The 21,059-nt window shown below is 42.7% G+C and overlaps 1 protein-coding gene across 4 annotated transcripts in view; it reads right to left on the minus strand.

Moving 5' to 3' along the window:
* Positions 1 to 9,455: 9,455 nt before the first annotated feature.
* LOC135512790 (RNA polymerase II elongation factor ELL-like) overlaps positions 9,456 to 21,059 on the minus strand; it is a 43,559-nt gene continuing 31,955 nt past the window's right edge. For 2 of the 4 annotated variants that reach the window (XM_064935170.1, XM_064935166.1), the window contains exons 5-12: positions 19,849 to 20,099; positions 19,402 to 19,526; positions 17,795 to 17,897; positions 15,841 to 16,441; positions 12,714 to 12,780; positions 12,426 to 12,597; positions 12,168 to 12,212; positions 9,456 to 12,078 (exon numbers count right to left, since the gene is read on the minus strand). In XM_064935170.1, the coding sequence (XP_064791242.1) occupies positions 11,959 to 12,078; positions 12,168 to 12,212; positions 12,426 to 12,597; positions 12,714 to 12,780; positions 15,841 to 16,441; positions 17,795 to 17,897; positions 19,402 to 19,526; positions 19,849 to 20,099 (1,484 nt within the window). In that variant the 3' untranslated portion in view covers positions 9,456 to 11,958. Of the gene's footprint in view, positions 12,079 to 12,167; positions 12,213 to 12,425; positions 12,598 to 12,713; positions 12,781 to 13,490; positions 13,661 to 13,860; positions 13,940 to 15,840; positions 16,442 to 17,794; positions 17,898 to 19,401; positions 19,527 to 19,848; positions 20,100 to 21,059 lie in introns of those variants that run through there. The other 2 variants (XM_064935167.1, XM_064935169.1) reach the window with 2 other exon arrangements.

Consider the following 21,059-nt stretch of genomic DNA (forward strand, 5'->3'; position numbering starts at 1 on the left):
TAGTACAGGATTATGAGGAGAAACATTAAGATCCACAATATTTATTCCACGGGACAAAACTTGATCCAGGGTATGAGTGTGGCAATGAGTAAGTCCGGACACATGTTGGACAAAACCCAGAGTCGATAGCTCTGAAAGCCTTTGAGTGGGTCTGTGGACTTTTCCATATGACTATTGAAGTCACCAAAAATGTATATTATCTGCCATAACTAAACTCAGCAAAAAAAGAAATGTCCCTTTTTCAGGACCCTGTCTTTTGAAGATAATTCGTAAAAATCCAAATAACTTCACAGACCTTCATTGTAAAGGGTTTAAACTCTGTTTCCCATGCTTGTTCAATGAACCATAAACAATTAATGAACATGCACCTCTGGAACGGTCGTTAAGACACTAAAAGCTTAGAGATGGTAGGCAATTAAGGTCACAGTTATGAAAACTTAGGACACTAAAGAGGCCTTTCTACTGACTCTGAAAAACACCAAAAGAGAGATGCCCAGGGTCCCTGCTCATCTGCGTGAACGTGCCTTAGGCATGCTGCAAATAAATTGCAAAGTCCATAGTGTGAGATGCCTAAGACAGCGCTACAGGGAGACAGGACGGACAGCTGATCGTCCTCGCAGTGGCAGACCACGTGTAACAACACCTGCACAGGATCGGTACATCCAAACATCACAGCGGGACAGGTACAGGATGGCAACAACTGCCCAAGTTACACCAGGAACGCACAATCCCTCCATCATTGCTCAGACTGTCCACAATTGTTTCAGAGAGGCTGGACTGAGGGCTTGTAGGCCTGTTGTAAGGCAGGTCCTCACCAGACATCACCGGCAACAATGTCACCTATGGACACAAACCCACCGTCACTGGACCAGACAGGACTGGCAAAAAGTGTTCTTCATTGATGAGTCGCTGTTTTGTCTCACCAGAGGTGATGGTCGGATTTGCGTTTATCTTTGAAGAAATGAGCGTTACACCGAGGCCTGTACTCTGGAGCAGGATCGATTTGGAGGTGGGGGGTCTGTCATGGTCTGGGGCGGTGTGTCACAGCATCATCGGATTGAGCTTGTCATTGCAGGCAAGTTTACAAGTTCTGATGGGAACTCGATGAGGAACACTGGATACGGACCAGGAGGCCTGTAAACAGCAGCTATACAAAGTGATTGAGTAGGCTGCATAGATTATGACTAGAAGCTCAAAGGACAGTCATTTATTAGATTTTTTTGTACATTTGTATTTGCTGTCGTAAATGTTAGCAACACATCCACCATTGCGGGATGCGTGGGGATATGGTCACTGTTGTAAACAGGAGGAGAGGCCTCAACACAGTAAATTCATCAGGCTTGAACCATGTTTCAGTCAGGCCAATTATTAATTATTGACTATGATTGCCTCAGTCTCTTTCAATAATGACAGGAATGGAAGAGGCCTTTTTTCCAGTGAGATTGCTAAGGCGAACACCGCCATGTTTTTGTTTTGCCCAACCTAGATTGAGGCACAGACACGGTCTCAATGGGGATAGCTGAGCTGACTCCACTGACTGTGTTAGTGGTAGACTCCATTAAGCTGGCAGGCTGGCTAACAGCCTGCTGCCTGGCCTGCACCCGATCTCATTGTGGTGTAAGAGCCCTGTCTATGTCGATAGATAAGATGAGAGCACCCCTCCAGCTAGGATGGAGTCCGTCACTCCTCAGCAGGCCAGGCTTGATGGTTCCAGAAAGAGGACCAATTATCAAAAACAAATCTATTTTGGGAGGGCCAGAAAACAGTTTAACCAGAGATTGAGTTGTGAGACTCTGCTGTAGAGCTCATCACTCCCCCTAATTGGGAGGGGGTGAGAGACAATTACTCGATGCCGACACATCTTTCTAGCTAATTTACATGCTGAAGCTATCTTGCACATGGTGACCTATGACTATCATCCTAACATTGTTGGTGCCGACGTGGATTACAATATCCCTATTCTCTCTACGCTTGCCAGTTTTAGCCTTAGCCAGCACCCTCTTCAGATTAACCTTTACGTTGTTAGCACTGCCCCCTGGTAAACAGTGTATGATCGCTGGATAATTATTTTTAAGTCTAATATTGTGGGTAATGGAGTCACCAATGACTAAGGTTTTCAATTTGTCAGAGCTAATGGTGGGAGGCTTCTGTGGGTCAGACCACGTAACGGGTGAAGGAGAGACCTGAGAAGGCTCGGTCTCTGACTCTTTGCTGATTGGGGACAACCAGTTGAAAGTTTTTGTCGGCTGAATGACCAACATCGGTTGAGCATGCTGACAGGTATTTCTTTCCAGAAGCCTTGAGAAAATTGTCCGGCTGTGCGTACTATGCAGGGGGATTTATATTAATATCTGTACTTACTGGTGGCTCAGACTTTCATTCTTTCTTGCACAACGATTGCATCTGAAGGTCACTCCAAAATGGGCAGTTTTGTCACAACACAATGCCACAGATGTCTCAAGATGAATGAGCGTGCAATTGGCATGCTGACTACAGGAATGTCCACCAGAGCTGTTGCCACAGAATTGAATATTGTCTCTTCCTTAAGCCGCCTCCATTTTAGAGAATTTGGCAGTACGTCCAAAAGGCCTTATAACCACAGACCACGTGTACCCATGCTAGCCGAGGACCTCCACATCCGGCTGCTTCACTTGTTGGACCCGGACAGCTGATGAAACTGTGGAGTTGCACAACCAATCAATCAAATTTATTTATGAAGCCCTTCTTACATGAGAATTTCTTCACAACCTGTCAGAAACCGTCTCAGGGAAGCTCATCTGCATGCTCATCGTCCTCACCAGGATCTTGACCTGACTGCAGTTTGGCATTGTAACCGACTTTAGTTGGAAAATGCTCACCTTCGATGGCCGCTGGAAAAGTGTGCTCTTCACGGATGAATACCGGTTTCAACTGTACCGGGCAGATGGCAGACAGCATGTATGGGTGAGCGTTTTGCTGATAATGTTATGAACAGAGTGCCCCATGGTGGTGGTGGGGTTACGGTATGGGGAGGCATAAGCTATGGACAACAAACACAATTGCAATTTGAATGCAGAGATACCGTGACAAGATCCAGAGGCCCATTGTCATGCCGTTCACCTGCCGATATCACCCCATGTTTCAGCATGATAATGCACAGCGCCATGTCCCAAGGATCTGAACACTATTCCTGGAAGCTGAACATGTCCCAGTTCTTCCATGTCCTGCATGCTCAGACATGTCACCTATTGAGCATGTTTAGGATGCTCTTGATCGTGTACGACATCGTGTTCCAGTTCCCGCCAATATCCAGCATCTTTGCACAGCCATTGAAGAGGAGTGAGACAGCATTCCACAGGCCACAATCATCAGCCTAAACAAACCCTGTGCAAAGGATGTCCCGCTGCATGAGTCAAATGGTGGTCACACCAGATATAGACTGTTCCGATCAAAACTAAGAGAAACTTCAGTCCTGGTGACCTTGTGGTCATCGTCGATGACACCACCCCTGGGAACTCTTGGCTAATGGGGTGTGTGGTGGAGGCTTTGCCATGGGCCAATAGTCTTGTCCGGAGCATCATGGTTAAGACCAAGACCAATAAACTCTGTCTGCTCCTTGAGGCGGCGGAGTGAGACACACACACACACACACACAGTGCTCCATCTTTGAATCATGTGCACCTTTGATTCGTTGATGTCGTACTCTTACATTTTTGGATGTCAAATGTTGACATTTTTTGGAAGTTGAACACCTGAACACTTCAACTCAGACAAATCTATGGACTCTTTTCCTATATAGGACCTTGTATATAGCTATGAACTGTAATAGTGCTCTGGTATAGAATGTTTTGTGTATTGGCTCTACGTTTGAATATTAAGTAATTGTTGTGCATTCAGTGCAGTTAGGGGCCGGTATGTTAAGTAATGTCAAGTAATCTCTGCTTTAAGTTGATTGGAGAATCATTTTTTTATTAGATGAGAATAAACCTTTTTGTTGCACCATATCCCTGGATCTCATTGAATATTTTGGGAGTTTGGAAACCTTGAGTGTGGACTGTATGCATACGAAACAACCCCTCTTCAGGCTGGAGCAGTGGCTATGGTAAAGAGGAAAGGAAGCCACTACACACGCCTCTACCCTTTTTCTGTGACCCACCGATGCATATCTGTATTCCCAGTCCAGAAATCCATAGATTAGGACCTAACAAATTCATTTCAATTGACTGATTTCCTGTAAATCTATGAAAAATCTTTGAAATTGTTGCATGTTTATTTTTGTTCAGTGTAGTTTTGCTCATATTAAGTATGAGTTTTAAATCAGTAAGGGCTTCCTGCACAACTGCAAAATCGGACTGTAGCCTTGTCACAGCCAGGTCAGCAGTTTGAGTACATAAGTATGATACACATATAATAATTATACTTTTTTTTTTAAACAGATTGAGCAATGGAATTTTATATATAGTGAAAAGAGCAGGTCCTAGTATCTACCCCTGCGGAACACCTTTATGTACTTCAAGAAATTCTGACTTAAAACCATCAATCACAATGAGTTCTGTCACTAAGATGAACAGGTGTCAGAGTTCAGGCCAATCGAGGACAACTGGTATAATAAAATGGCATGATCAACAGTACTGTAGGCCTACAGTATTCACTATAGGACCTTCAGAGACCATTTCTTCTTTCAACCTTTTTGACAGCCTCTGCTTAAGACTCTCTGAACTGCCCGTACTTTGTTTCATGTTCTCTTCCACAGTTACAACACATTGCTCCTTGTTTATTCTCTTCTGCTAAACAGTCTCCATCATCATAATCTTTCCCACAGCTTGGCTTCTCCCATGTGCAGACAATCGCTACATGTCCAAACATTTTACAGCAGTTACATTGTAAAGGCCTGGATATAAAGGCTCCCACAAGATAGTAGACCTATCCCAGCTCCACTCGGGTAGGGAGACACTACGCATACTTTTTTTTTTTTAAATAACAGGAAAAACTTCATGCCATTTACCACACAATTCGTCCTTCGTGCATCAACAACTCCCGTTTGGATTTGGGAGAGGCAAAGGTCGAGAGCCATGCATCCTCCAAAAACACGACCCCGCCAAGCCGCACTGCTTCTTGACACACTGCTCATTTAACCCTGAAGCCAGTGTTGGAGGAAACACCGTACAGCTAGTGTCGAGACTCCAGAAATTACTGCTTTGACAGGTGCCCTGCTCCGTAGATCAAAGAAAATGCATAAATTTGGGTGAGACCCAACACACACCTTTTCTAATCCGCAGAAACACACAAAATGAAAACAAGCCCACTTCTCGTGATCGTCACCGATTTCACTTTACCCAAAGTGTTCTCCACCGTTTTAAATGCTTCAAACAGATTCACCAAGTCTGGCATACATTATTTACATGTAAAAAACGCACTCCTACCAGATATGGAGTATGAACAGATCTTGACATTTTCCACAGCAATTTGGCTCCTTTTCCCATTTATTTTGTACAAAAGTCAATTCATCCTTTTGCCACCCCCATCCAATGAACGTTCCACATCTGCTTCCGCTATACCATCCTCCCCATTGCTCCTTGCTTGCAATTAGGTTCCTTTTAAAAAGAACAGTGTTCCGTCACAACACACAGGATCAGGGTCTGAGTGTCACGACCAGTGTAGCTGGGTTTCCAGGGCTCTAATCCTGACGCCCAATTTTACTGCTCAGATTTGACTCTGAGCCTTACTGCTGTAATTTCAGTCAAGTAGAGGCTTAACTGAATGAACAACAAATACTGAATGTAATATGACATTTTATTAAACAGTTTTGGGAACAGTCTCATTTCCGAGGGAAGATCCTCAGCCAGGTGATGGCATGTGGGGCTGCTGGCATCCAAACTGCCATGCTGGGTGAAAGGTTTTCCAATGACTGGCCTTAAGGTTATAGGTGGTGGGGTTGTCCAAAACTGTTGCTGATAATCACGAAGTGAGAGAACAAAGGGTAAATTGACATACAAATACATCCCAAGATTTACTCCCATTGGTTGAGCTTGAGGAAGGTGCACAATGCCAGAGTGAGCCCATAAGTTAAATAGCAAGCATGAGGAAGGAGCATTATTGTGCCGTGCTTAGGCTATAAGGTAAAAAGGTGAATGATATTCCGCACATGGGTAACAGGAAAAAGAAGAAACAAGATGCTATGCTGATGATACGTTTGTATTCATTCCCACTATGCCGATAGAATAGGAAACAAAGTGAATTGTTATTCTTACTGAAGTTAAATGAGCATTCAGACCAGCCTCTCTGTTGAACTTTCGTGAACTACATTGCATTTTACATTGTAGTTCAGTGTATAGCCATCTGTCTACATTGTGATTTAACAACCCATCCGTGACTGAGAACTGTTATATTACAGCATTTCATCGTGGGAGAGCCACCAGAGATACCCTGACCCAGTGATTTTGACCCTCAAGATATACTTGTCATAGGGAAGAGAATGATATTAACGCCCAATGACAGTGACCTGTTAGTTATTTGCAATATAATAATTCATTTTAAACAAGAATTTAACAAATTGTTTTTTCTTTTGCAGGATAATGAAGGTGAAAAGCGAAGAGGAAGAATGTGATCAACAGAAATAGTTGTGATAGTCACACTGAGAACAATACCCCAGTGAAACAGACCCGAAGGTCACTGATGTTTCGGTGAAATTAGAATACTCACGACACTTGTGTCACTGAGGAATCAGAAATTCCACATCATTGTAGTGCCACAACAAGAACCTCAAATGACAAATGTGACCTAGGTATACAGGACAACAGGATAGTTAGAATCAGAGAGTCACTGTAAAACTAGAACCTCAAAGGAAGACTTGGAACTTTCAACAAATGCAGCAGGACAAAATGAGAGAGTAAAAGAGTGAGAAATTGTCACTGTAGTACCACTAAAACTAGAACCAGAAATGTAAGATGTGGAACACCCAAGAAGTGCACGACAAAATGCTAACTGATCTGGGTGAGAAATTCTTTACATTATGCAGAGATCACAGTAGCAATAGAAAATGGATGCTACTGTAAAACATTTGAATCCTGCTTATGGGCAATTTAGAACACACCCGTAGATTCCTTGTCAAAAAGTGTATGTTCTTTTGCATTATGTCCTGTAGGATCATCCGCAGATATATAGTGGAGAGATGCCATACGAGTGTTCAGTGTTACAAGCGCTTCATTTGAAATTCTGACATCATCAAGCACAGACTGGTCCACTCTGACCAATGACCATACTCCTGCCCCATCTGTGGCAAAAGCTTCAAGCTGATGTTGACAAGCATCAGGTGGTGCATGAAGACATTCTTCCCTTCGTCTGTGCCTAGTGTGATAAAGGCTTCAAGCAGGCAGCCTGCCTGACAAAGCATAAGAAATTCCACAGAAGATCCCTTCGGGTGCACCATCTGTGGGTGCAACTTTAAATGGGAGGTGTCACTAAAGGACCATTTGCATTTCCACAAGGGTGGGATGACCTTTGTCTGCCCAGACTAGTGCTGTGGAGGGCGGCTTCAGCCATCGCTCAACCTACCTGCAGCACTGTCGTACACACAAGAAGAATGAGGAGCACTCCTGCCAGTTCTGCAGCCGCGTCGGCAGTGCTGAAGCATGAATGCACATACACTCAACAGCACGGGTCCGAAATCTAGTCTGGCTGATACCAAACTCTTCCTGACTTCAGAGTCCAGAAAGGGTCCTTGATGTTAAAGGCACAATGCATCTAATGAAGAGGGCTGTGCTTTTTTGCTGATTGGTTCACTTGTCTTTCTCACTCCGGCACCCACATGGACAGTCATGCACATTTTTACATTCTTTGCTTCCACAGGGAAGGGGTGGATTTTAGGGGGGGGGGGGGTTTAGGGTATAAGTGGTGGTTGCGAGGGAAGGGTGGTTGAATGGAGACATGTTGGATGGGTGGGGGAATGGGAGGCTCAGGATGGAAGCTCATTTTTGTTTCCAAATTAAAATGATCAATACTTTGTATTTATGTAATCCCCTCCTCCAACAGTGTTGAGTCTGTACATATGCATGGACCCGTTGTGTAATGATCAAATATGTAGGTGTGTAGAGGTAATTTAAATCAGCCAGATACACTCAAACATTACCTACTTTCCCAAATTAGGGTGGCGATCTGTACTTCTAATCTACAGAGCATATCTCAGCCCTATCTTTAGGACAGACAATTGAGAGGATTATGCCTTACTGACAGAACACAGGCAAAGCCCTTAATCTCTGGTGTAGTTATAAACATGTCAGGGGCTCTGTAGAGAGGCTGAATAGTGTGTGGTAGTGTTTGTTGAGTGGAGAGAGGGGGCAAGCCTGGAGTCAACCAGGAACAGGGCAAGCTGCCAAACTGAACTCGCTGACACCCCTCAAGCTCCCTGAGCTGAGGCCAACATTCGGACGGGAGCCAAAGGCAGCTTAGCCTGGCCAACTGGATAAATGTATGGATTTCTGAGTTCTTTCACAGTGCGTCAGATTGCGGCCCTCCTGTTAGCCACACATAGCCATCTTCTGCCCACACAGCTATGCCAATGCCTTTATTGGAGTCAAATTTCAAGTGTATCAGCCAGGAAAACTAAACATTCCTGTGGGATAGAATGAAGCTCAACAGAACCAGAAATACACAGCATACATATGGCCTATGGAATGGTATTCTGATAAGTACATGATTGTGCTTTCCTGGGCTTTACCAACCCGATATTGAAGACCCCTGATATTGAAGAGATACATTTTTGTGGTAACGGAACCTCTCACACTAATGTTGCCTCAGTGTTCGCTCCAAGGCCAAATAGCATTGTTGATGCACATAGAAGCTTTCTCCTGATAGTCATGGACACAAACTGCAATCAAAAAACAAAGTACTGCTGCCCCCAAGAGGATTGTGAGGCAATACATCCAGTTTCACTGTTGACGTCAATACTGTACTGTCTCAATATCTCTACATGCCATGATGTTGCGTCTTTACACTGGTTTTCATATTAATCAAGGACAGGTGAGACAAGATACAATGGAGCTAAACAAATTCCGATTATATTGTTTAGTCAATAGAAAAGTCAAACGTCTGCCACAATTTCTTATCAGGCTCCAATGATTTCATGTCCACAGGGCTAAATATAGGCTTCCTGGCAAATTATCATGGGGAAATCATATTTAGAAATGGGGCAGGAAACGGTACAATTATCAGTAAAACAACTGACGACCCTGGACAATTAAGGTACTAGGAAGGAGGAACAATTTAGAACCAAAAGGAACTGGTATAGAAAGTAACCCCTTTCCTGTATTCAGTAAAATCTCAGGTTACGACTGAAAAGGGGTAAGGAAAATCATGATCACGAATGTTTAGAATTTGACAGTTGTAATATTTAACACTTCCCTCAAACTCAATGTGTGTTTTGTGTGTTTCAAATGCGATACGATAAAGTGCAATAACCACCTCAGAACGACCCAAAATAAGGATTTGAAAGAATTTTATTGAAATATGTCAATTCCAGACCTAATCCCTTATGGTTTCAAAAAGCGTGCTTTGGGTTTAAGTGCCAATATCCCAGACTCTCCTCCGAAGCCATTTCTAGTCATATGAAAACCTATACAACAGGTCATTTGGCACATTCAACTCATACCAGTGTTCTGTACTGGCAATTCATACTAAAAACAACTTAGCTCCATATCTGAGCAAATAAATGCCTTAACCATCTTTATTGATGAGAAATGCATCAAAATAGATTTGACCGCAAGAGAAATGTATAGAGTAATCCTTTCAGAATGTCACTATAAAAACTCACTCCGAGATGAAAAGTCACTTATTCAAAGGGTTCCACGGTACTGGGTGATGCTGAGAATTGATTCTGGTCACAAAACATTCAATCCAGGGGCAATCTCAAATCAGCCCCAATAATCAGCATTGTGATAAATGAATCTGAGCATTGGCCATGTTTGTATTTCAGGAGGTGATGATACATTACATTGAAACCTCTGAGCGCATGATATCCCATTTGAAGTGAATAAGAGCCCCCTGTCACGTCGTAACCAGACTTCAATTTTCATAGGGCAAATGACGTCAACTAAATCAACAATTCTTTGTCAATGGTAAGTAGAACATAACCAAATGATTTTGCTGTTTGCTCGATTCATGGGAGAGCATTATTTTGCTATTCATGCTGGTCAGAAATAGTTACCATAGAGGTTTTATCAGGCCTTTGCTTGGATTTGTATTTCCTTAGGAAGGGCTTTTAAGTAAAGATACAAATACTGGTCATTGTAACATTCATAAAGCACAAACTCTGATGGACAAAGGGAAACGTCTCATTTGGAGAAAACCCAGGTAAGAGTAACAAGATTAACTATTTATAATATTCACGTAGAAAGGTCGATCAGAAAGGCATTAGTTGACTAGACCAAAATTGACTGAACAGTGATTTCGGGAGAGCTCAGTGATAGATTCCAAAAACATTACAGCGTTCCTGATCATTTCAGGAGTTCAGGACACAAAAGACCTGGAATACTTTAACCTAGCAGATACAAATAGAAGTCATCCACTCCATTTGGAAGATAGGCGAGGCTGGTCTTGGGTTAACAGTCTTGACAATCATATAGATGAACAAGTACTAGATATAGGAAATAAAACCCTTGTTTAAGAGCCAATTGTTTGCATGAATTAGAGGGAAATTATACTACCAATATATTCAAGTACACTTTAAAACAGTCGCAAAGAAAACAGTTACAATGGTAAAAGCTGCTGCATGGGGTATACCAATACTGTATCTTCCAACTTGTGATTAAACAGACTACGTTAGGTCAAAGCACCGATTATTTCATCTTCCCTGTATGCATTAGTTGTTAAAAATACAAGGATCCAAATTTGCCTGGTGTACATGGCAGTTGGTCTGGCAAATTGAGTCTGACACCATTGTGAACTGGTTTAACTGCATAGGGAAAACAACCTCGGCCCATTGCATACAGGCATAGCCAGGTACCATCACCGTAACCATATGAAAAACAGAATCAGATCTTGCCCTGGTGGTGAAAAGAACAGACTTTCCCAGCTTGTGTTAACCCTTTAAATTCAGTAAGCTCCTATCACCTGAGGCTGCTCTTACATGATGTCCTTCTGGTTAAGACATTTGAACAATTTGTAAGAAAAGCCAAGCAGAGGCACCTATGCCTGACTGGATTTTGTATAGCATTGTCTTTATTAAATTGATGGGGATAGGTGCATCTCTTTAAAAAGGAAAGAAAATAATGAATTGCAACAGATGGACAATTTGATTGCCAAGGAAGTTTTTGCATAAAATACTGACTAACATTCAAGATGTGAAGAAAAAAACAAAACAAGACACTGCTTTGTAGTACTGATATTGAGGAGTGTAAAATAACAGAACTTGTTACTCCTATAGAAGAACAAAAATGAAATAATAAATTAAAAAAACAAACAGTAAAATAAAGTTTAGAATCTTCCATTTCAATATGTGGGGAAAAATGTGATATCATAATTCATTACATTTTATCTGTTCTCAAACAAACTATTTGCATTTGGCATAAGATCTGCCGACTCCATTTCAGTGTCACCACCACGGCCCAGTATACAAACCAGGAAAGGCTGTTTGGAGATCTCCAAAGAATGTGTATATTCCATTTTGAGAGATCTCTGTGCACTTAGGACAGAGTATGAGAAAGAGTATGAGAAACAGCACGCAAAGCTTTTCCGGATGCAGTGTAGCTACACAGAGATCTGGCCAAACATGCCAGTGTCACATCTTCGAAAGAAAAAAACAAAAAGAAATGTGGTCTGCATGTCCTCACTAGTGCTTTTGGCCCCAATGAGGGGAATCATCCATCCCTTCATGGCATATTTAGGAATAATCCCTCCCTTCATGGCATCTTTAATAAGTTATTTTAGAGCTAACAGAATCCAGAGTTTCTCTTTCTTCGGTTGGCAGAGAGAAAAGAGAAAATGTCAACCAGTCCAGTTTTGAAGTTGCTGTTGATCATACTTTGCTATAAGTTTCTTTATATGTGACAGTTTGCTGTGTAGATATTCACAGCGGTTCTTCTCTTGGCTATAGTTTGGATTCGTCTGTGAAGGAAAGTTAAAAAAATCAGTGTTTGTTGAAAAATGACCTGAGCAGCTTTATGAGAAACAAAATCGTCAGATGCAAAGATTACCTTTTTTATTTTACGATACTCTTGGAGTATCTGGTTGTGGATTGTCTAAAAGAAAAGACAAAATGTCAAAACAATTAATAAACGTGTCAATCAGTGATTGTCAGAACATTAACTACAAATTAATTCTGTTGAACATTGTAATAATAATAATAACACCACCATAATGAATCCTGAAGTTGAACATCGGAACAATAACACCATATTGCAGCTTAGGTAGAACCGTAGACGGTATGCTTCAGTGGGCCAAAGGGGTCGTACCTTGTACTTGTCTGTGCCTTGTTGGAGCTGCTTAAGCTCAGTGTCGAGCACAGTGAACTGCCGGGTGATGCCCTCTATCCGAGCGTGGAGGCCCCGGTACTCACTATACTCAGTATTAAAGTAATTCTTGTATGTTTGACGCTGCTCGGAAGAGCCAATCACTGTATACTCCCTGTTCAGAAAGAGGAAACAGAATGCAGAACTAAGAGTGGAGTACTTCAATGAAATAGCTTTCAATTGCACAATTTCCTAATACATGTGGTTTTATAAGAGGTAGGAAGTGCTTACGATAAATAGTCTGCCATCTCAGTCGATGACGAAGGAACACTGGTGTTGTTGCACATTCCATTGAGATCTGAAAGGAAGCACAAGGTTACTTTGTAAGTGAAGTTTAACAATATATCGATTCTATGACACCAAGTAAAACTTTTTTGGCTAGGTAGTTAATATTAGCTACAGCTAGTCTACTGTACCTGTGACAAAGCTTAGGTGTTTCTCCTCCTAGTTTGTCCTCAAATATTTAAAAAAAAATGGTGAGCCAACATGTTCAGCACTTTCCCTGATCAAAACTCGTTTTATGGCCCGCTTGTTCATCTGCAGCCAACAGTGAGCATAATTTTAGGAACATCAAATTACGCTAAAATTGAAGAATCGAATTGCGATACATATCGTATCCGCTCCTAAGTATCGTGATAATATATTGTGAAGTCCCTCGCAATTCACAACTCTACTTTCTTAATTGAAGCCAATAAACTCACTGATCAATTAGGGCTTCCATTCACAAGAACGCAGACTGCAGTAATATACAGTACCAGTCAAAAGTATGGACACCTACTCATTCAAGGGTTCGTTACTTTTGACTATTTTCTACATTGTAGAACAGTGAAGACATCTAAAAACTATGAAATCATGTAGTAACCAAAAAGTGTTACATTTAAATATTTTTTATTTGAGATTATTCAAAGTAGCCACCCTTTGCCTTGACAGCTTTGCACACTTAGAATTCTCTCAAACAGCTGCACCTGGAATGTTTTTCCAACCGTCTTGGAGTTCCCGCATATGCTGAGCACTTGTTGGCTGCGTTTTTCACTCTGTGGTCCAACTCATCCCAAACCATCTCAATTGGGTTGAGATCGGGTGATTGTGGAGGCCAGGTCATCTGATGCAGCACTCCATCACTCTCCTTCTTGGTCAAATAGCCCTTACATAGCCTGGAGGTGTGTTGGGTCATTGTCCTGTGGAAAAACAAATGATAGCCCCACTAAGCCATAACCAGATGGGATGGCGTATCACTGCAGAATGCTGTGGTAGCTACGCTGGTAAAGCGTGCCCTTGAATTCTAAATAAATCAGTGTCACCAGCAAAGCACCACCGCACCACCTCCTCCATGCTTCACCTTGGGAACCACACATGCAGAGATCATCCGTTCACCTACTCTGAGTTTCACAAAGTCTTCCTTTCTTGTGGCGATCCTCACGAGCCAGTTTCATCATAGCGCTGGATGGTTTTTGCAACTGCGCTTGAAGAAACATTAAAATCTGTTAATTTTCCAGATTGACACGTTTTAAAGTAACGGACTGTCGTTTCTCTTTGCTTATTTGAGCGGTCAGAATATGGACTTGGTCTTTTACCAAATAGGGCAATCTTCTGTATACCACCCCTACCTTATCACAACACAACTGATTGGCTCAAACGCATTAAGAAAAATAAATAGCACAAATTATCTTAAGGCACACCTGTTAATTGAAATGCATTCCAGGTGACTACCTCATGAAGCTGGTTAACCTGTTGAGTGTAGGGGGCAGTATTATGATGTTTGGATGAAAAACGTACCCAAAAAGAAACTGCCTATTTCTCAGGCCCAGAATATTCATATAATTGTCAGATTAGAATAGAAAACTCAAAAGTTTCAAAAACTGTCAAAATATTGTCTGTGAGTATAACAGATCTGATATTGCAGGCAAAAACCTGAGGAAAATCCAACCCGGAAGTGCTGTTTTTCCTGAAAGCTTTCTGTTCCATTGCCTGCCTTCGCTCCATTTTTAATTTTACCTTTATTTAACTAGGCAAGTCAGTTAAGAACAAATTCTTATTTTCAAAGACTGCCTAGGAACAGTGGGTTAACTGCCTGTTCAGGGGCAGAACGACAGATTTGTACCTTGTCAGCTCGGGGGTTTGAACTTGCAACATTCCGGTTACTAGTCCAACGCTCTAACCACTAGGCTTCCCTGGCGCCCCATTTAAAGGGATACCAACCAGATTCATTTTCCTATGGCTTCCACATGTTGTGAAAAGTCTTGACAGTTTCAGGCTATTATTTTGAAAAAAAATCACATTGTGTCGTTGGATGGCTGGGTGCCAGCAGCATTTTGCATGTGCAACAGCTTGGAGCAGACATTTTCTCTCTCTCTCCTATTGAAGAAGCTATCGTCCGGTTGAAATATTATCGATTATTTATTGTAAAAACAACCTGAGGATTGATTATAAAAACATTTGACATGTTTCTATGAACTTTACGGATACTATTTGGAATTTGTCTGCCCGGTCGTGACCGTGGATTTCTGAACATACCTCCATTTGGTTGGAGCGTTATGTTGGATATAAAATAATCTTTATGGAACAAAAAAGGTACATTTATTGTGTAACTGGGAGTCTCGTGAGTGTAAACATCCGAAGATCAAATCGATCGGTAATCGATTCATTTTATTGCTTTTCTGACTTCCGTGACCAATCTACTTGGCTGCTAGCTGTTTGTAATGCTTTGTCTGCTGAGAGAGATGTTCTTACATAAACGCTTGGTATGCTTTCGCTGAAAAGCTTTTTTGAAATCTGACACGCCAGGTAGTTTAACAAGCTAAATTGTGTTTTGCTATATTGCACTTGTGATAACATGAAAATGAAATATTTTTTTGTAATTTAATTTGAATTTGGCGGTCTGCAATTTAGTGGATGTTGACGAAAATGATCCCCGCTAACAGGATGGGTGCATCAAGAAGTTGAGAATGCCAAGAGTGTGGAAAGCTGTCATCAAGGCAAAGGGTGGCTACTTTGAAGAATCTCAAATATAAATATTTTGATTTGTTACACGTGATTCCATGTGTTATTTCATAGTTGAAGTCTTCACTACTAATAAAGAATGTAGGTGTCCAAACTTTTGACTGGTACTGTAGGTATAGGATTCATTCATCCATTTTATCAATTCATTTAAAATTGGGACGGATATGTTGAGTAGATAATGTAATCTTTACATTTTGCAAAATGTCTCATTTATCACCAAGGTCAAAATTCATGATGGAATCATGCTTAACAGGTATCCCTTCTGCCAATCGTTTATGTCATAGTACAACGACACAGACTTTTCTCTGTACATTTATAGAGAGGATGAGATCCACACCATAGCTTGTACATGTCTCACCTGTGCTGCTGTGTGGAATACTACTGCTCTTCACGTTCTCAGGGCTGGAGGTGATGTCACAGGCTTTTCTTGGCTCAGGAACACACTCCTCTGCTCCTTTCCTCTCCTTCTCTCTCGCTCTCCCCCTCCCTTCCCTCTCTTTGGACTTTTCCTTGTCTTTGTGTTTTTTGGACTTCTTCTTGGACTTGCCATGCAGGGAGGGCAAGGTGCTCGTGCTCTGGGGCACATCGAGGCCGGTGTGTCCGAGGGACGAGAGGCCCAGGGTTGGTACGGACAGCACTGCGGCCCCAGAGAAGACTGGCGGCTGGCTCAGTCTCTCTGCTACAGCGGCCTCATGGCCCTCACAGTCCCGGCCGTTGTGGCTGGAGTCGTTACTAACGTCGGAGAGTGGGTCGAAGGGCCGGTGGATGTCAAGTAGGGGGAGCTGGGAGCTAGACGTCACGCCTTCAACTGCTGGCGCCACAACCACTGCCCCACTCCCCTCCTTTCCATTGGACGAACTCGGCTTGCCATTTATTGGCACCGCTGTTTTGTTAGCCATGTGTGATATCCTGGGCTTTTTGTTGGCCAGAGGATCGATGAAATCTGCAGCAGGTCGTTTCTGGCATAAACAGAGTTTAAGGCAGAAAATTAAAAACAGAAAAATGGACTTACTTCAACTAAGGATTCAAAGAAAAAACACGAGCAGATAACTATCACTGACAGATTAAGATAAAGAATATCTACTAAAATCCTGAGTATTAACTTTAAGCTCGTGCTGGTGTGAAGCAGAGAAGGTCAGAGTGAAAGGGATCTCAGCCACATTGGGAGTATGATGACTAGGGATGGGCATTTCACTATTCAAATAATCTCAAAGACATTTCTTTCCAGATAGCAGGATAGCCCCCCTAAACACATGCTTTTCTCTTGACCAGAATGACAAATGCATATGGCAGAAGAAAGCAGCAGACACTGCTTTTCTCTAGTTTTTCCACTAAAAGCATCAGTCAAAGAGATGTCTGATTTTCACCTTGATTGGGCTTATTCAGTCACAAAAAAGGTGTTTTGCAATGATCCGTGTCAGGTCTTGTGGAAACTGTTAGGTGCGTGCCTTTACCATTTGAAGTGGGGAAAATAGAATACCAATGTCAGGGCAGACTGGAGTAGAGGGCTAAATGTGCAGCAGGAGCGCAACACAGTTATAAAAACTACATTCAAAAGTTTGCTATATTAGATTATTTCAAATGTCATGGTATATCCTTGTGGGTAATATCACAAGGATAACGTACTTTCATTTATAACTTATTATTCATTGTCAAAATAGGCCTTAAAAGAAAAGATCTGCAAAAATCAATACCCTCTCAAGTAATAGAATACTAATGTCTGTTCAGATATCTGGAAAACAATGCCCATCCCCAAGGATGACCATCCCCTTTCCACACAGTGAATGGTACTGTACTACTAACAGACTACATTTGACCCAACCTACACTAACAACTTTGGAAGCGGCTGACCTAATCACAGTGGAGCAGAAAGTACTTTGTTATGAAATAACACTGGGTACAGTTTGGAGCCCTGTGGACCGTCACGGCTGCATAACCTGTTTAGTTTGGTAGAACTCCTCGAACTTCTCTCACCAAACCCAGACTGGCCACAAAAACCCACTGAGGAGCAGTTGTGTGTTTACAGCGAGTGTTCCAAAACACCCTCTTTTCAATGAACACCAGAACCAACTGTATGTGTACGGAGGAGGGTGTGTACTTGCTAATGCTTAAGAAGGGAGGAAACAAAGGACATGCAGTGTCTCAGGAAAACTCAGAGGGGAGTCTGAGTAACTACAGTAACTCCTCTTAATGGGACCAAACAGTGGAAGGCCATATGAGGACACTCTGTAAGGAGTGGGAAGTAAGTGGTTATAAGAAGGGGAGGAGCAGGGGCATGGAGACGCGAAGTAGAAGAAGAAGAGATGGCTCACCTGCGATGGGGAGCTGCTAGCCAGCTCTTTGGGAGGGCTCACTGGGAGTGGGACCTCAGCTGGAGGAGCCACTGTGGTGGTGCTTGGAGTCTGACACATTTTCCTAAAAAAAACAAGTCAGAAGCTGAGTCACCACAGACATAAATAATACATTGCGTGAGCCCAATTCAGACATTCATTATTTTGGAAAAACTTCCTGAGTTCAGGTTAAATCTAGTGCACAAGTACATTCATTGAGTTGGCAAGTCTGCTATGTAACTAGTTCTGAGTCAGCGTGTTCAAAGCACCAACTCAAAAGTAAATTCTCTATATTTTCTTATTACCTTAGATTTGTGTGTGTTGTGAAATTGTTAGAGCTTACTTGCACCTCTAAAGCTATAAATAAAAGCATTTCTCTACATCTGCAATAACATCTGCTAAACACATGTATGTGACCAATACAATTTGATTTGACTCACAGTTCCAAAGGACCTGCGACATTGGCACATGAACATATTATGGTGGCCTTGCTCTACATTCTGTTATTTTCCTTGTCTCAGACAGAAATACACATTTAACTGACCTGGTTAAACAAGTCAGACATCATAAATAGATATCTGGCAAAGCCTTGTGTGAGATGCTAAGTATCAGCTGCTAAATAAAAACACGGTATACAGAGGTTGTGTGATGTGTACATCAACAGAATATTATTTGCGTATGTTGGTAGAGTGTTGACAGTAGGGGGCAGTGGGATACAGTGGGGAATTAGCCAAGTCTTGCCCCTACAGAGGGGGAGAAAAATGCGAAGGAGTAAGAAACGCTAGAGGGGTGGGGAGAACAGCCTAGGGAAGAGGCTGGCTGCTGTGCAGTGGTCCTGTCACAGCTGAAGACTAAGGAGCCTCGACTCAAGCGTCAAGCCTGGACCTTGAACCAGTGCCACCTCACACATGGATCAGCATGTGCTGGAACAGTGTTGCATCACATGTCTTCCAATCATTTTTCTGTACTACACTTGCATGACCATAGCTGGTGTTCAAACATTGTGGGAGGGTGTTTAGCTGATAAGCTAGCCAAGGCTCAAAGTGCAGTCCAAAAAGACATACGGTAGGAATCTCTTGCTTTTGGATGAATTCCACAGAAACATTTAATCATTGAGAATGTGAAATATTCCCTGCTATATTGAGTCCAACAATATTGGGTCAACTCAGTAAACCCAACTAAGCACGCTGCAATGCCTGTTCTATATTTAGCTGCGAGCTGCATTTCCTTACTGCCCCAGATCTTGAGAAACCAGATTGTTCCCCCCTGGTCACACCAGTAAAAAAGCCAGTTAGGCCTGTCAAGAACACAGGGCAGAGAGAAAACCACACATGGTGAGCGGTGGCCTGGTTTCAGACTTGAGTCTACTATTCCTGAGGATATCTGGAACTACAGCACCTGGGATGCTAAGGCAATTTGTTTAAACTAACACACAAAGCTGAGGTGATAAAGTACACAAACCAAAGTGAAGAGGATTCCATTATTGCTGGTTCATGCCACTGGCAGTTGTTGACATGTGGAACTGTACACAAAATAACTGGTTTTAATATGGCATGCAATATAGTAATATTGCGCCACCTAGTACATACCGAACAAGGATCCTCTTCAGAAGTTGCTGGTCTCCCTCAGTGTAGCCTGGCCAGTCCTTCTGGATGTCCTTGAACAAAGAGTCCTTCAATGTGAAGGTGTTGTCTCTCACATTTAGGTTAGCCACCTATAGACAGCAATCAATACATGACATTAATGCCATGACAGTATTCTGGAGGAATGCATTTTCTAAACCTATTCTCAAGAAATGCACCATTAATACCCTGCAACGCTGGCAGTGAGTTGTTTGCAGTGGGCTGGAGGGCTGGCCTGTAACCACAGGCTAAGCCCCTGGCTCTAAGGGACTTCTAGGAGGTGGTTTGGGTCCTGTGACTAACTTATCTGTTGAGGACACTGGGCTCAGAAGGGCCATGGGTCTGCCAAGCTCCAGTACAACTAACCTGTTGTGAAAGACACCGTACCCTAGGAGCGTGACTGACTTAACTAACCTGTTGCAGGAGGCTGTCCAGAGAGTCCTTGTCAAAGGGCAAGAGGCCATCCTTCTGCAGGCGCAGAATGAGCTCAGGCTTTCTGTAAGGCTTGAGGGCCAGCAGGTGGGTGAGGCGCTCCCTCAGGGGCCTCTGCTGCGCCGTGCTCTTCTTCACCGCACTGCTAGAGATGATGACAGGCCGCGACGTCCGCCGCGATGGAGCTATGTCAGACAGCCCAGGTGCCGGTTTCCGGATCTGCACCTTCTTACCTGATTAGAACAGAGACATGGTTGTGTTTCAGAAAGGTTGGGCTTGTGTGACATAACCATGAGAGGTTGGCTTTGTAGTGAGAAGTTGTTCGTAATCAATCTACAGTACATCTTCAAAAAGCCACTTAAAAGCCATCAAAATGTTTAACAGAGAAAAGTACACATCGAGCAGTACCTGTTATAATATCAGGGTGAACATCATAAATGAACCCAACTAGTCTATATAGTCACCACAGTACAAGTAGTTGAACAAGCTGCTTCCTGGCCAAACAGCTACATTAAACATATCTGTGAACCTATGATGGCGTTTCTGTGGCGACTGGGCAGTTAGGCAATTGGTTTGGTGCCAAGTCACAGGCGTGACATTGTGAAGCTCTGAGCTCCTAAACATCCTGCCAAGTCAGCCCCTTGGGCCCTACACAGGGAACCATGAGCCTGCAATTACACAAACAAAGAGCTCAGCCACTTTTCACCAGAATTAAGGTCATGTGGAGATAAGAGTGTGACTAAGACAGCTTGGGACTGAACGGAAATGACACTACACCGTTTTAACTTCCTCTCCAACAAGTAAATTGCAGTGTATCCTAAAAGTTTAATCAAAAACAACAATGCATAATAGAGATTCTGCGGTTTGATTTCTAGGTACATTTGTTTCTGTTCAGGGCTGCTATGGCCTTTACTGAACTGCAGCAGAACCAGTTTCAGTATGCAGCTCTCCTGTGACTAGTAAAAAGCCCACACAGTATGTTTGATGTTCACTTGAAGCAGCCCTGCGTGTGTGTTTTCAGTGTGGAAATGGCATCTCTACCCTGGAGGAGGCTGGATAAGAGTCTAAAATCTTTCCCACTGGACAGGGCCACACTAGGAGGTTGGAGCGCTTGACTGATGTGGAAATAACCCACATGTTCAATAAGAGCCTGGCTGATGAGCATGCTGATGAGCATGCTACTGCTCTGACTG

The sequence above is a fragment of the Oncorhynchus masou genome, chromosome 24 (genome assembly GCF_036934945.1).
Source record: "Oncorhynchus masou masou isolate Uvic2021 chromosome 24, UVic_Omas_1.1, whole genome shotgun sequence".
In the NCBI taxonomy this organism is placed as follows: Eukaryota; Metazoa; Chordata; class Actinopteri; order Salmoniformes; family Salmonidae; genus Oncorhynchus; species Oncorhynchus masou.